The sequence below is a fragment of the Delphinapterus leucas genome, chromosome 16 (assembly GCF_059928025.1).
Source record: "Delphinapterus leucas isolate spDelLeu-1000000601 "Yukka" chromosome 16, BTC_Dleu_Yukka2, whole genome shotgun sequence".
NCBI classification, from domain to species: Eukaryota; Metazoa; Chordata; class Mammalia; order Artiodactyla; family Monodontidae; genus Delphinapterus; species Delphinapterus leucas.
This window is the reverse complement of record NC_143144.1, coordinates 68,195,227-68,208,330: the sequence shown is the minus strand read 5'-3', so window position 1 is coordinate 68,208,330 and position 13,104 is coordinate 68,195,227. Positions and strand designations below refer to the sequence as shown.

General features: G+C 52.1%; 1 protein-coding gene across 1 annotated transcript in view; it reads right to left on the bottom strand.

Moving 5' to 3' along the window:
• The window catches only part of RBM20 (RNA binding motif protein 20), an 89,462-nt gene that overhangs the window by 19,918 nt on the left and 56,440 nt on the right, over positions 1-13,104 (bottom strand). Inside the window, exons 12-13 of the mRNA XM_030759263.2 lie at positions 12,808-12,929; positions 2,787-8,866 (exon numbers count right to left, since the gene is read on the bottom strand). Of these exons, the coding sequence (XP_030615123.2) occupies positions 8,756-8,866; positions 12,808-12,929 (233 nt within the window). The 3' untranslated portion in view covers positions 2,787-8,755. The remainder of the gene's footprint in view (positions 1-2,786; positions 8,867-12,807; positions 12,930-13,104) is intronic.

Genomic DNA, 13,104 nt, shown 5'->3' with positions numbered 1-13,104 from the left:
AAACCCCCGGGTGGTTTGAGCTGGGCCCATGCTGAGCTTCCAGGCCTCCTTCTCTGCCCCTCATCTCTGCTGATTCCTGGCTCGTGTGTGTTAGCTGGGAACAGGTCATCTGACCAGCCTATTCAGCCTAGACCAAGGTTTCCCTCTTCCAGAGCTGTGACATCCCCACTCAGCAGCTCTCCTAGCTTTCCAGATGCTAGGAGAGGAGGGTGTGAGGCGCCTCCCTGCAGCCCCTGGGTCTTTAGGAGGCATTGATTAGGTGTGGGCACCAAGCAGCAGGCAGGCGTGGTTTCCAAGATGCAGGATGAACTGAGGCCATCTACCCAGTGTTGACACAACTGTCATAAACCGTGCTTTGTTCCCGGCTCTACCCGGGAAGGTCCCTGAGAACTGGGTGGGCCTGACTAGGTGGGGATGCAGAGTGAGGACAGATGGGTTTGGAGAGGGGATGCCCCTGGGGGCACAGAGAAATGAAGTTGGCACAGGAAGCCCAGCCCTGTGGCTGTAGAAGAATCTGTTAAAAGGACAAGCTTTGGGCAACACAAGCAGGGTTTGTGTCACCAACTGTCAGAGCCCCAAGTCCTCGGTAAGTGAGAACCCGGAAGGAAAAGATGGACAGGGCCAGGGCGGGGAAATGGGAGGTGGGTGCTCCCTGGCACCACTCCAAGGACACACCGTGTTCCTACAGCACAGCTGGTGGCTGGGCAGAGATCCGGGGCTCAGGCATCTGTTACTGTAGCCAGTCCCAGGGATGGGCAAGGGGGCTGCTTAGCCCTTCAACTAACAGTCGCTGGTGCCTGTTCTGTGGCGGGCACAGGGCAGCAGGACACACTCCCTGCCCTTGTAGACTCAATGGCTCATGCAGAGACAAACCTATAAACAGATCACAGGGCAACCTGATAAGGGCTATAAAAGCGAGGCTTGTGCGCGCGCGTGTGTGTGTGTGTGTGTGTGTGTGTGAGATGGGGGACTGTGTCCTGGGACACAGTGCAGGAGAAGTAACACCTGTGGGGAGAAAAAAGAGGGTCAAAGAAGGCTTCGTAAAGGAGCTAACGCTTACTTAGAATGAATGTTAAGAAGGTCATAGTTTCCAAATAGAAGGGAGAAGGGCATCCACGCAGTGGACCAGGCGCAAAACCGAGGAGCTGAGAAGGGGCCTATTTGGGGACCGATGCGGCACTAAGCATGGCCAGACCACAAGTAGAGGCTGTGGCGGTGAGAAAGCGGGTGGAGACGAGGCAGGCAGTGAGTAGCTTCAGCGATGCCAGCGGAGGCACACGAGGATCCAGAGCCCAGAGGCCAGGATGGCACAGGAGTCAGCCTGCCCCGCAGACGCACCCGTGTTTGCTCCTGAGAGGGACCTGTCCCCCACAGACGGTGGACCGCCCCAGCGGGGATGGGAAGACGGTAACAGGACCAGATCTCCAGGCAAGCCTGTGGCACGCAGCACTGGGGCTGGGGGAAGTGCAGGGACAGAGGCGACCACCGCCCCTCGTGACTGACCTCGAGTCCCGCTCAAGTCCCACTTCCCCTTCAACAACCTCGGGCAAGCTCAAGACAGCCATCAAGCGCAGACCGGAAGACTGAGGTGGTGGGACGTCCGCATTCGCCCAAGCTTGAGTGAGTTCACTGTGGATCTGACACAGGGGCTCAAGGCCCTGAGGCCTGGCACAGGGAGCGGCTCCTGAACCAGAAAGTTCCCTCCCTCCCGGTGTTGCAGACGGCAGCATGAGAGCTCTCACAGGCGGGTCGTCTGCGCCCCTCCTCCCCAGGGCTGGTCCTTGTCAGGCAGGTTTGAGGTGGCTTCCAGGCTCAGCCTGAGGGAATCAGTGCTTCCCAGTATGGCTGGGTTCCCTCCTGGCTGAGGTCAGCCCATGGGGGAGCCGCAAAGAGTAAATGCCCTCGAGATTTTCCCAGAACCCAGACTGGCAGGGTCCCCACCCAGAGTGTTCTGTTCTCAGGTGAGCAGTCAGGTGGTAGAGATGACAGTGGCCTCCTTGTCCTGTGGACACGGCTCCTGGAAGCTCAGCCAAATAACAAGAGAAATTTGAAAAACTTTGGGAAAAAAGCTGAAACACACCAACTCAAACCAGCACACTGGCTTACGTGGGCTAGGCAGGCATGAGCAAAGGTCAGGCATTTGGACACTTTGGGAGGCTCCACTTCACACAGACCAGGGACCATCCTAATGTCCCCTCCAGAGGGGCCGCCACTGTGTTCTTTTCCAACTTCAGGCTGCCAGCTACCTAAGGATAATCTCCAAGCCTCTTATTAGTGCCTCTGCCCATACCATGTACAGTCTCAAAGGAGAATTCTTCTGGAGTATGGAATCGAGTAGAACAATTTCCCCAGATTAACTGGCATGCTCTCTCTAGTATAAGAAGGAGAGCCAAGTAAGGGAGCATGCTTGCTCTTTTTGCCTTGGGTCTCAGGAGGCTCCCAGTCACATTTCATGCTTCTTCACCACCACCACATCAGCCCTTACTGCTCACACACTTGCTGCCTCCAGGTTTCCTCAGTCCTCACTTAAAATATCTTCTCTGCTTAATGTGGTCACACATGGCCTGTGTTGTATATTATCTCAGCTCCTTGCTGTTAAGAGGTTCCCCTCAGGAAAGAAGGGTTAAAAGTGCAAAGCCTGCCCGCATTTTGGGACAGTGGGAAATCCCCTTCTGATCACAGCCCTTATACCCCGAAATCCCCCAGGAACACAAAACAAGGCACTTTCCTCCCCGCCCTGAAGCAGAAGCAGCACCCCCATCACCCGGCCCTCCCCCATCACTCACCCCCTGGATCCAGCTCCCCGGGTAGAAGCTCCTGAGTAGGGAGAAGGAAGAAGCAGTGTTTCTCTGGCACCTTCAGCCTTCCTGCCTGTTTTCCTGCAGTGCGTGGGTGGAGGCCTTTCTTTAGCTACATTCTAAGGAGGGGAAGTGTTGAGGAGATCAGTTTCAGGAATTTAACAATCAGGAGGTCAGTCATAAGCACCTGAGTCTAGCTAAATTTGGCTCTGTAATCCTCCCAAGCCGGCTATTCCTGGCCCACCCAGGGTCTAGAGGTTTCAGCAAGAAGCAGGAACAAGAGAAGACCCCAGCCCTGAGAAGGGCGGTAGAGAATACTGGTTAAAAGCATTGTTTGAGAGTCACGTGGACCTGGGTTTGAATCCCAACTCTGCCACTTACTGGCTGCCTGTCCCTGGGCAAACCGCTTTGTGTCTCTGAGCCTCATTTTCCCCATCTGTGAGATGGGAGAATAACGGTGCCTGTCTCTCAATGTTGTAAAGAAGCTGAGAGACAGTGTCCCTACAGAGTGCACACTGCGTGTGGCGTGCAGACAGGCTTAATAATCTGCAGGGCTAATACTGGTATTTGTGGTGGCTCATGGAGCGTGGGACAGTGTGTGACCCCAGGGTTCCCCGCCGGCAGTGACAAGGCCCTGGGGAACTCCCCTGCTGCCTGTGACTCCAGTCTCCTCAAAAGGCCTGCTGACTGCACAACGCACTGCCCTGAGGGGCCAGCCTATCACCAGGAGTCTTCTTAATAATCACAGTGCATTCGGCCATTAACGAGGGCAAAGAGACCACTGGAAGACTTTTGCCTAACCACAGTAAGTATGAATTCAACTGAAAAAAATCCTGACACATGCTCCAAACCCAGCCCCCTCCCACCACCAGCTCCCACCATCTCCATCTGCCATGGCGAGACCGTAGCTCCTCCCCGCTCTGTCTCCCATCTTGAAGCCTTTTCCACACTGGAGTCTTCCCTACCTTGAATGCTTTCCATTCACTTCTGTTCTGCCCTTCCCCCCAGCAAAATAAATGTCCCTTCTATTCCAGGAGCTGCTGGGGAAGTCCCCGGTTGACATCTAGGGCAGCGTTTTTTAAAAGCGCCAGCAGTGGACTCCACCTGCACTGAATCACCCAGGAGGCTTGCTAAGATGCAAATGCCTCACCCCCAGCCCCCATGACCTAGAGTGAGGCAGAATCTCCACGCAGGAGGCCGGGAATCTCTAGTTCTAACAAGGTTCCCCAGGTGATTCAGATCCACGCAAAGCACAAAAATCAAGGGTTTGTTTTGAGTCCTTGCTGATTGCTGGAGTCCAGCTAGGGCTAGACCTAGAAAATTATGAAATAATTTGGCTGAAAAAATCCAAGCTCCCCATGTGTTCCCAGTAGGACCTCCCAGGACATCTGGATTCCATTCTTACCTTATACCAATAAGTGGTGTTACCTTAAACAAGTCACTTCCCCTCTCTGGGCCTGTTTTCTCATCTGTAAAAGGAAGGGCCAGGACTTGGGGGTTTCTGGGGACATCCTGCTCTAACATGTTTGGAAATCCACTTGGGTTAGGCTGCTTTGTGGGGTCGGTGTGGTGGGAAAGGAGAATGGGGAGCTGTTGAGGGTGAGCCCTGATGTCCCATGACTGCCTTGGGGGACAGTCAACAGTTGCTGTTGCTGTTCAGAGGGGCACAGAGATCTCAGGCCAGATGAGGGCCAAGGTCAGTCCCTAAGCGGCCTGGCCTGCGAGGGCCGTGGCAGAGTCAGGCTGGGGCGGTCTGGTGCTGATCCTTGGGGAAAGGAGGGAGCCTGGAGAATGGGTCTGAATGTCAGGGCTCCGGCCTGGTAGACTGGTTCAGAACCTGGCCCTCAGGTCCTTAGGAACCCGAGAGAGCAAACGGGAGCCCCCAAGCATGGCAAGGAACTGCAATTCAGGGAGCCCCCTGGCAGGATGGCTCTATTACACAGCTCTGGGGGTCGGGTCATCTCACAGAATACAACGTGCGTGGTGCCCCCAAGAGTTGGGCCACGTGGAGGGACGCGCTGGGACTTGGCACTAAGGGTACCGCCAGCCATTCTGGATCCTGAACTAGGGCAGCAGGACGAGCTCCAGGCCCACCCACTGCCTTGGCCTGCTAGGGCGCAGCCAGCACTTGCGGGGAAGGATGTTTCTCCACCCCTCCTGGTTGGGAACTGGAGGCCTGAGCTCAGCCCTCCCATGGCCACAACAGGTGTGGGGGGGCGGGGAGGGGTGGCAGCAGCAGGCTTGACGGGAACTTACCTCAGATGGACCAATCTGCTCCCACTAATTACAGAGAGCCCCAGTCACTCTGCCCTCTGGGGCCAGACTGCCCAGCCCCTCCCCGTTGACCCAGGAGCACTGCCAACAGGAGGGGAAGGCCCAGAGAAGGTTCCAGGCCATTCAAAGGACTTGCTAACTGGTCCCAGGAGATTGGCATTGTTTTGCTAGAAGAAATGGTTGAGAAAGAACTTAAGAACCACTGAAAATTGGAGGGCTGTTGTCCTGAGCACAGACTTCCGAAACGAAAAAGATTCAGGGCCGTGCGGCATAGCCAGTGCTTTCACCAGCAATCATCTTAACCCTGAAACAACCAGAGAGGCGATTAATACCTTTACCTGCCCTTACACCCAAGCAAGCGGGACTTCGGAAGCCACAGAGCTAACAAGTGCCCAGGCTAGGCGCTGACCACCTCACAATGATGGAACCTCCAGAAACAGCCTGACCCTGGTGTAGGACAACAAAGTTTGGCCACTAGAAGATCCGAGAGTACTGGGTAGAAGGGCCGGGGGGTATAAGAGGCCAAGAGGTTTTTCTATCTGACCCTTCTGGGGTGGGGAACAGCAGCTCCCTACTTTCCCGCACTCAACCCTCCTGGAGGTTCACCCCTGAGAAGCTCTGATCCCCCGAGGCCTGAGTGGAACCTCTTGTGTCCTCTTTTTTCAACTCTTCAGAAACATTCTAGATTCAGAGAGGGACCAAATCCCAACTTCCGTGCTCGCTGAGCATCCCCCAGCCAAAGATTGAGGGATCCCTGTGTGACAGAGGGCTACTCACTCAAGAGCTTTCAAATTCCCTTTATTAAAAATCTTTTTTTTTTCCTTTTGTAAAAACGAACACTTGCTGTCAGTTATATAGATCGGGAAAAGTGGTGACGATTTATGGGACACTCAGCAAATTCCAATACTTTACAAATTCAAACTTAACAAATGTTTTTCTTTTTTTCATAAGCTCAAAAGTCAAACTCTGGTCCAGTTCAAGTATAATCTAACAGATCACAGCCTCAGTGTCAAGGGAAACCCTGATACTAACAGCTGCTGCTCACAACAACATCAAATTTACCAAATTCTTTGGGAATACTCTGTGGATACACTTTATTTCAGGTGTTTACGGTAAAGAGAAAGTAGACAGGCCTTTTGTTATGTTAACCCGGTACGAATACATTTGTTGCTCAAGGCAGCAGTTGCTCTGGAACGACCTTTTCGGGGAGACATTTTGAAATGGTTAACAAACACTGAAGAAAAGCTTTAAAAAAAAAAAATCAGTATTTTCCTGGTTGCTTTTAATACTGCGCTGTGTATGACACACGTAGGAATAAAAAGCGCAAATTATAGAGTGGGTGAAACTATGCCAATGGAATTGTATAAAAATAAATAAAAACATATATATATACACACAAAAAAAGGATCTTAGATGATTTTTTAAACTAAAGGTTCTGATTGACTGCAAAGAGCCTCTTCTCTCTCCTTCACAGGGCCACTCTCCAGCTTTAAAATATGGGGAAGGTCAGTCTATCAGCAGAGGAGAAGTTACATTACTAGGGAATTCAGCTGTTGGAACAGCCATCCAGATTTCCATGGAAACGCTGCTTGGGGGGGGATGAGCTGGCAGGGTCAGCTTCTACTTTGCTGGGAGAAGAGACTGCCAGCATCTCTGAAAATGCAGTTTTAGCCTTTAGGTTTTTCCCAGCAAGGTTCAGTAAAGGAGGCCAGAGAGCTGTCTCCTGACTTCCCACCAGTGGGAAGGAAGACACACAGGGTCAGAGGTTTCCGAAAAATGGAGGAGGTGGGTTTCCAGAGCACCAGGTAAAAAAAAACAGAGGAGTCAGCCCGGGGACCAGGTCTGGGCTGAGTCACCACTTTCAAACTCTACTCTCTTTGAGACACTCACCTTGCTGAGGCCCCCCGCTGCTTGATGCCAAGTTCAGGTTCCCTGCTGCCTCCAGCCTCTCCCTATACCTGTCCAAGCTGGTCTGTTTGCCTCTGGTGCTCGCCTGAACTCTTCCCTCTCACAGGTCCCCAACAGTTGTCTCCTTGCCAGCGACCACTTGCCCCAAGGTTTACACGTGATCCTCTTATGTTCTGTTTTTCCTTACTTTCTGCGCCTCAGTTCCCTCACTGATAAAACGTCAGTGTCCAACTCAGATAATCTCTCTACCCTTCTGCCTTTAGTGCGGAGGACAGAATGCGCAGTATAGTCTTATCTACCATTGAAAGAAAAAAGCAAAAAATTAAAACACACAATCTCGACCTAGTCTACCTGCCTGTGGTCAGGAATAGAACAGGAACGGTCTTCCAGGGGCAGAGCTGGGGCGGCCGCCTCCGGGCAAGTGTCTCAGCTTGAGGAAGTAGCACCAGGCTCCCCTCCGACCTTCTCAAGGGTTTCTCCAGGGCTGCAGCTGAGCCTCATTTTCCCCCAGCACCTTTCCCCAGACCCTTCCAATGGATGGCAGACCCTGCAGCTTTTTCTGTCTGGGGCCTGAAGCCACTGACCTTTCAGTATCGCAGAGCCTGGTGGGAAGGAGCCCTGTGCTGCGTAACATTTAATATCAAAGTCTGCACACGGGGTCAACTCTCAGATGCCCTTAACCTTCTGCCCAGTTGGAAAGGGTCCACCTACAAACACCTGGCAACCCTCAAATGCTCCGCAGTCCTGCAGTCTTCTCTCTCATTTGTGTCCCCTGCCTCCAAGAGACCATTTAAAAACCGTCCCGCTATGAGGCTGCTGGAGCCCAGAGTGTAGGCTCCCAAGGGCGAGTCAAGGGCAGATGCCACTTCCTCGTTTTGGTGTCTCCCAAGCCAACCATTTACGGCTGGGAGGCCAACCTTCAACGGAAGCCCTGACCTTCTGCTGTTTTAACCGGAGGGGAAGACGCTTCTGTTTTCATTTTCACTTAAAGTGAGTCTAGACCAAATTCAACGTCCAGAGTAGAACAAACCCTGGCATCTCCTGAAATCAAGAGGAAGGAAATACATTTGGGGGGAACTTATCAGAGCTTCCAAAATGAAGGGCTCTTTTCCTCCTCAAATTTTATTCTAAGGCATGAATCTGGTGGGCTTCTAGAACGACAGAGAGGATGAAAGAGTTATGAAAATCAGGGCTTTTCAGAAAGGTGGTCCAAGCTGGAGGAACTCCCAGCTTCTGCCCCACTGACTGTCTAGGGTTCCCCCCTCCAGGACTGCAGGACCCGAATCAGCTCCCCACACACACAGGACGCCAGGCAGAGAAACGGCTCCAGGTTCACTGGCGTGGTTCTCAACCCAGGAGTCTCCGTGAAATCTTTTTTTTTTTTTGGAAGACTCAGCCTGGCTTGACCTGTCCTATCCCATCAAGAATCGGAACACTGTAAAAATCCCTGAGAAGGTGGATTTTATGAAAAGGAAATGACACTGGGCACAGAAGGAGGGGGTGGGATGGGGAGGAAGAGAGAAGCAAACTGAAAGACTGTTTGAAGGAAACAGGAGTCGACAGGGAGAGAGTGGGTGCCCCTCAGCAGACTGGACACACCGCGGTGAGGCCTCCGGCAGGCACTTCAGGGGCATCTCATGAGTCTCTGAGGACGGACCCAGGCCACGTGGCCTGCCTGGTCTTCCTTCCTCTCTGGCCTTAGTTCCTGTCCCGGAGGGTGGGAAGGCCCCACCTCTCAGACCCTCCTCTCCCCGCTTGCAGCAGTGGCAGGGATGTCAGAGCTTTTTCCTTTCAAAGTGCGGCACGATTCCGCTGTCCTCGGGCCGAGGGCTGCCTGCCCCCTCGGTCTCCATCAGGCCCTCCTCGGCCAGCTGGGACAAGTACTTCTGTGGGACAAAGACGGGGGGCAGAGAGAGTGGTGAGCTGGCGGGAGAGGAAGGGGGGTGTGCCTCGGCCCCCTCTCCTATCACCTTGCCCAGTGGGTGGGACCCCTCTTCTTCCTCCCCAGATCCTTCCAGGGCTCCAGGACCCATGCTAAGTGGTGAGCTCCGCCCCCTTTATGTTAGTTTACAAATGACCCATAGAGAAGGTAGAAAGTACAGATCCTAACCATAGCAAACACATCCATAGGCCTTATCCCAGACCAAGTGCTATTCTAACTGCTTTTCTTCTATAAACTCATTTAATGCTCACAACAACTCTACTTGTTTTCCAGAAAGATCTCTAGTTCTAGTTCCAGATTCTCAGGCCCCACGCTAGAGAGAGAATGAATAAGCAAGTATGGGGTAGGTCCAAGAAGCTACATTTTTAAAAGAGTCCAGCTGGTGTGAAGACCAAGGTTTGGGTTCCAGGCAGCACATCACGTGTAAAAGGCAGAGTGACGAGAGGGAGGCTGGAAGTGTGGGGACGGCAGCAGCTCTGTCCTATAGCGACTGTGAAAGACAAAACCGCAGCCTGACGTTGGAGACTCCAGCAGACAGGCTGGCAGGCTCAGTGTCTCGGAGGTTCCATGGTGGGGGCCTACCTCTGCCCCGCCCCAGAGCACTCACTGCTCCCGCTGGCCCCCAGCCCAACTCGGCGAGCCTGTCGGGCTGCTCCTGGGAGTCTGGATTCAACGCAGTGAGGTGGAACCGGAAAATGCCTGGCGCCCCAGCTGCATATCCTCTGATGGCTGGGGCAGCCGAGAGCGGTGCAAAGAGCACTGGATTAAGAGTCAGCAGGGTTAAGTCCCCTGCAGTGGTCAGGTGTGTGGGCTTTGCCATCAGATGACCCCGTTTCAAATGCTACCTCTCAGCAGGCAAGTTCTCCAATATCTTCGACTGTAAAGTGTGAGTAACATAGTAATTACTGCATAAGGTTGCTGTGAAGTCCAAGAGAAGTACCATAAAGGATTGAGCACACTGCCTGGCATGGAATAAACACTCAGCAATGTTGCCCTTTATCATTAGTGGCACCAGCTGCCTGATTTGGGGAAAGTCACTCATCTTTTCCCAGCTTCAGACCCGAAACCGTTAAATGGGAGAAATGATATCTTCCTCCTTCCTCCTCCAGGGTTGATTCTGAGGGTCAGACAAGATGATGTGCTTGAGGTGACGGGGTCGACCTGCTCTCTTTAGGAGAGGCTGTGGTTGGCTTTGAGTGGTGGGTGAGACTGACGGGGAGAAGGGCAGACCGTGGATCTCTCTGGGCCAGGCTGCTGATGGAGGGCCGGGTTTCTCCTCCACCTCGTCTCAGGAAAGGCATGTGGGTGGGTGTACCACCAATGGACCAAGCAGGCGTCTAGTTTTCCCATCTAGCACTGACTCCACCTGCTATTCCGATCACTCTGGTGGGTTCTCTCAGAGCATTGACCAGCCGTGGGCACAGCCGGGATTGCAGAGAGAAAATGAAGGATACTTCTACCCTTCCTCAAAGAACAACCCAAGTCCTACCTCAAGGCCTCCTGGGGATGCTAGGTTTACAAGTTGCCTGACTTAGGTGTCAGCCAGCACCTGCTACTTGGGGCTGAATTCCTCCCTTTTCACACGTGTAACACAGAGTGTGGTGCAGTAGGTGTGACTGTGTGGACAGAGACATTCTGTCAAGGCCACTTCCCAGACAGGAAGAAACCCTATCTGGGTAGCCTGCGATGGAGGCTCCCATCTTCAGGACAGGTGCGCCAGGGCAACCTGAACTGCAGTTGGCGGGCGTAAGGGGCTTAGCCAGCATCTGGACCTGACATGCCTGGGACCACAGGAATGGTCTGCTGTGGGGAGGCGAGCCTGCCTGGGGGTTTGGCCCGGAGGCCCTGAACATAGTGCAGTCGGCTGCCCTGCAAGAAACACAGGGTTTAGAATTCAAGGCCCTGGCAAGTCTGCACTCACTCTTCCTACCTTCCTGGTTGACCTTGAGCTGTGTGTCTCCTTGGGGGCTACACAATCCAGCCGAGAATGCCGGATGAGATCACAGGTTCTCACGTTGAAGTATTATAATCTGGAAAGACTTTTAAAATGCAGATTCTCAGGCCCCACGCTAGAGAGAGAATGAATAAGCAAGTATAGGGTAGGTCCAAGAAGCTACATTTTAAAAAGATTCCAGCTGGTGTGAAGACCAAGGTTTGGGAAAATCAGGACCTGATGATCTTCAAGACCCCATCCAGCCGTGCCGTTCTAGAGGTTTAATCTTCTTGGGGGTGAGGGATGATGATGTCTTCAGGGTAGACAGCTGCCCTCGGCTGGCGCCGGGTAGCCCAATCTGAACCCTTGGCCTGGCCAAGTCACTGCCTGCCCCCAGGAGAGGCTGGGACCTGGGCCCCAGACCTCGTGGCTTCCTTGGTCATAGAACAGCTGCTTTCCAGGGGGAAATCAAGAGGCTTAAATGACCTGAGTTTGGGCATAGCCAAGGACAGTCCCTTGCAGACTTGCAGATGGTGACCCAGGCCATGACATGGGTCTCAGTTTGCAAGACCAGCTTAGTAGAGTGAGAAGAGGAAAGGGATTAAGAATTAGGCAATCTGGCCCCAGGCCTAGTAACTCACCATCTACATGGCCTTGGACAAATCCAAGGCTTGGACGAATCCTTGGCTTCTCTGGGCCCCAGTTTCCTCAATTATAAAACAAGAGAACTGGCCCATATCCGAGTTTCTTAACTGGGGTACACATTCAAATCATTTGGAGAACTTTCTCAAATTACATATTTGAGAAAGTTCTCAAATTCTACTGAACACCTGGCCTAAGTAGTATAAATACTTTTGAAACACTGTCTAGGGATTTTGGTTCACATCCCAAGAACCACCAGAGCAGCCATTCTTTAACAATTAAACTGATAGTAATGCCTGCTCTGGAATTACGGCATGCTGCTACCACAAGGGTGTTCTAATGTCAAGGCCTTGTGCCTCAAAAATGTAGTTTGATTCCTTGTAAAAACAGGAGGTGCCTTGATATACTTAACCCTGAGTGTCTGATCTTCCATGATTTGTATTACATTACTAATCCCCAGCTTATACCAGAAGTTATATGAAAATCACATTCTAATATGCTATATATTGTATAGGTAAATATTATAGGATATATTGCTATATCTTGTGATTTTAAGAAGTGTTTTTTCCACACATTAACTGTTCTGAAATTGAGATGCATTTTACAGTTGATGGAGTCTCACCGTTTAATTTGTAACATGTTTTTCCTTGTTGATATCAAAAAATAGTGGTGTGTCTTACCACTGATGGCACCTTAGATTAGATAAAATATGGTATATAGGGTATATTTTACATGCCACGGTTAATATACTATGAAACGTACTTATTTTATTTTTTGCTTATCTCCTACGCTAGATGGAAGGTCCATGAGGGCAGGGATTGCTGTCCGCTTTTTTTGTTGTTGTCTACCCAGTGCCTAGAATAGTGTCTGGTCCATGGTATGCCTGTGATAATAGCTGCAGTATGGACGGACATTTCAATAGAACATAATAGTGGGTTTTATTCTAGCAAACAAGGAGAGTGCACAGGGGAAGAGAAACATAGAGAAACATCTGCATCTGGAACATCCAGGTGAAAAGGGACCAGACCCAACCAGGGGCCAGGTGAACACTAACAAGTCATTCGGTCTAGAGGGAGAGGCAGTTACAAAAAAACCCAAGCCAAACAGAATGCTTTGTACCAACGTGGAGACAGATGCTCTGAGAGCACTTGGGAAGCAGCTACCATACGGAGCCACCTGGTGGAGTCAGGACTGAGACAACAGGAGGAGTTTTCCATGAAATGGAAGGAGACAGCAACGCACAGAAACTGAGACCAGGGAGTACTCCCCACACCCTCCCCGGGCGCTAGGCAAGGAAGGCCGACGGTTACCTGTAAGTTCCGGTAGTGGACAGCACTGCGACAGTGGCTCATCTTTGCCATCTCCTCGCTCGTGTAGAACAGCCCACACAGTTTGCAATAAAAGCCGGTCCTGGGCACCACGAACTCCACCCCTGCAGAAGGATTGGAGGTGGACAGGTAGGCAATTAGGAAGGTGGAGGGAGGCCCCCGACATCCAGACAGCAGTCAGGTGGTAACAGGAGCAGTGCACTCCAGCCCTTGATTACTGTGGACTTTGGCTGGTTACCCAGTTTCTTCAGGCCTCAGTTTCCTCATTTGCAAAACAGG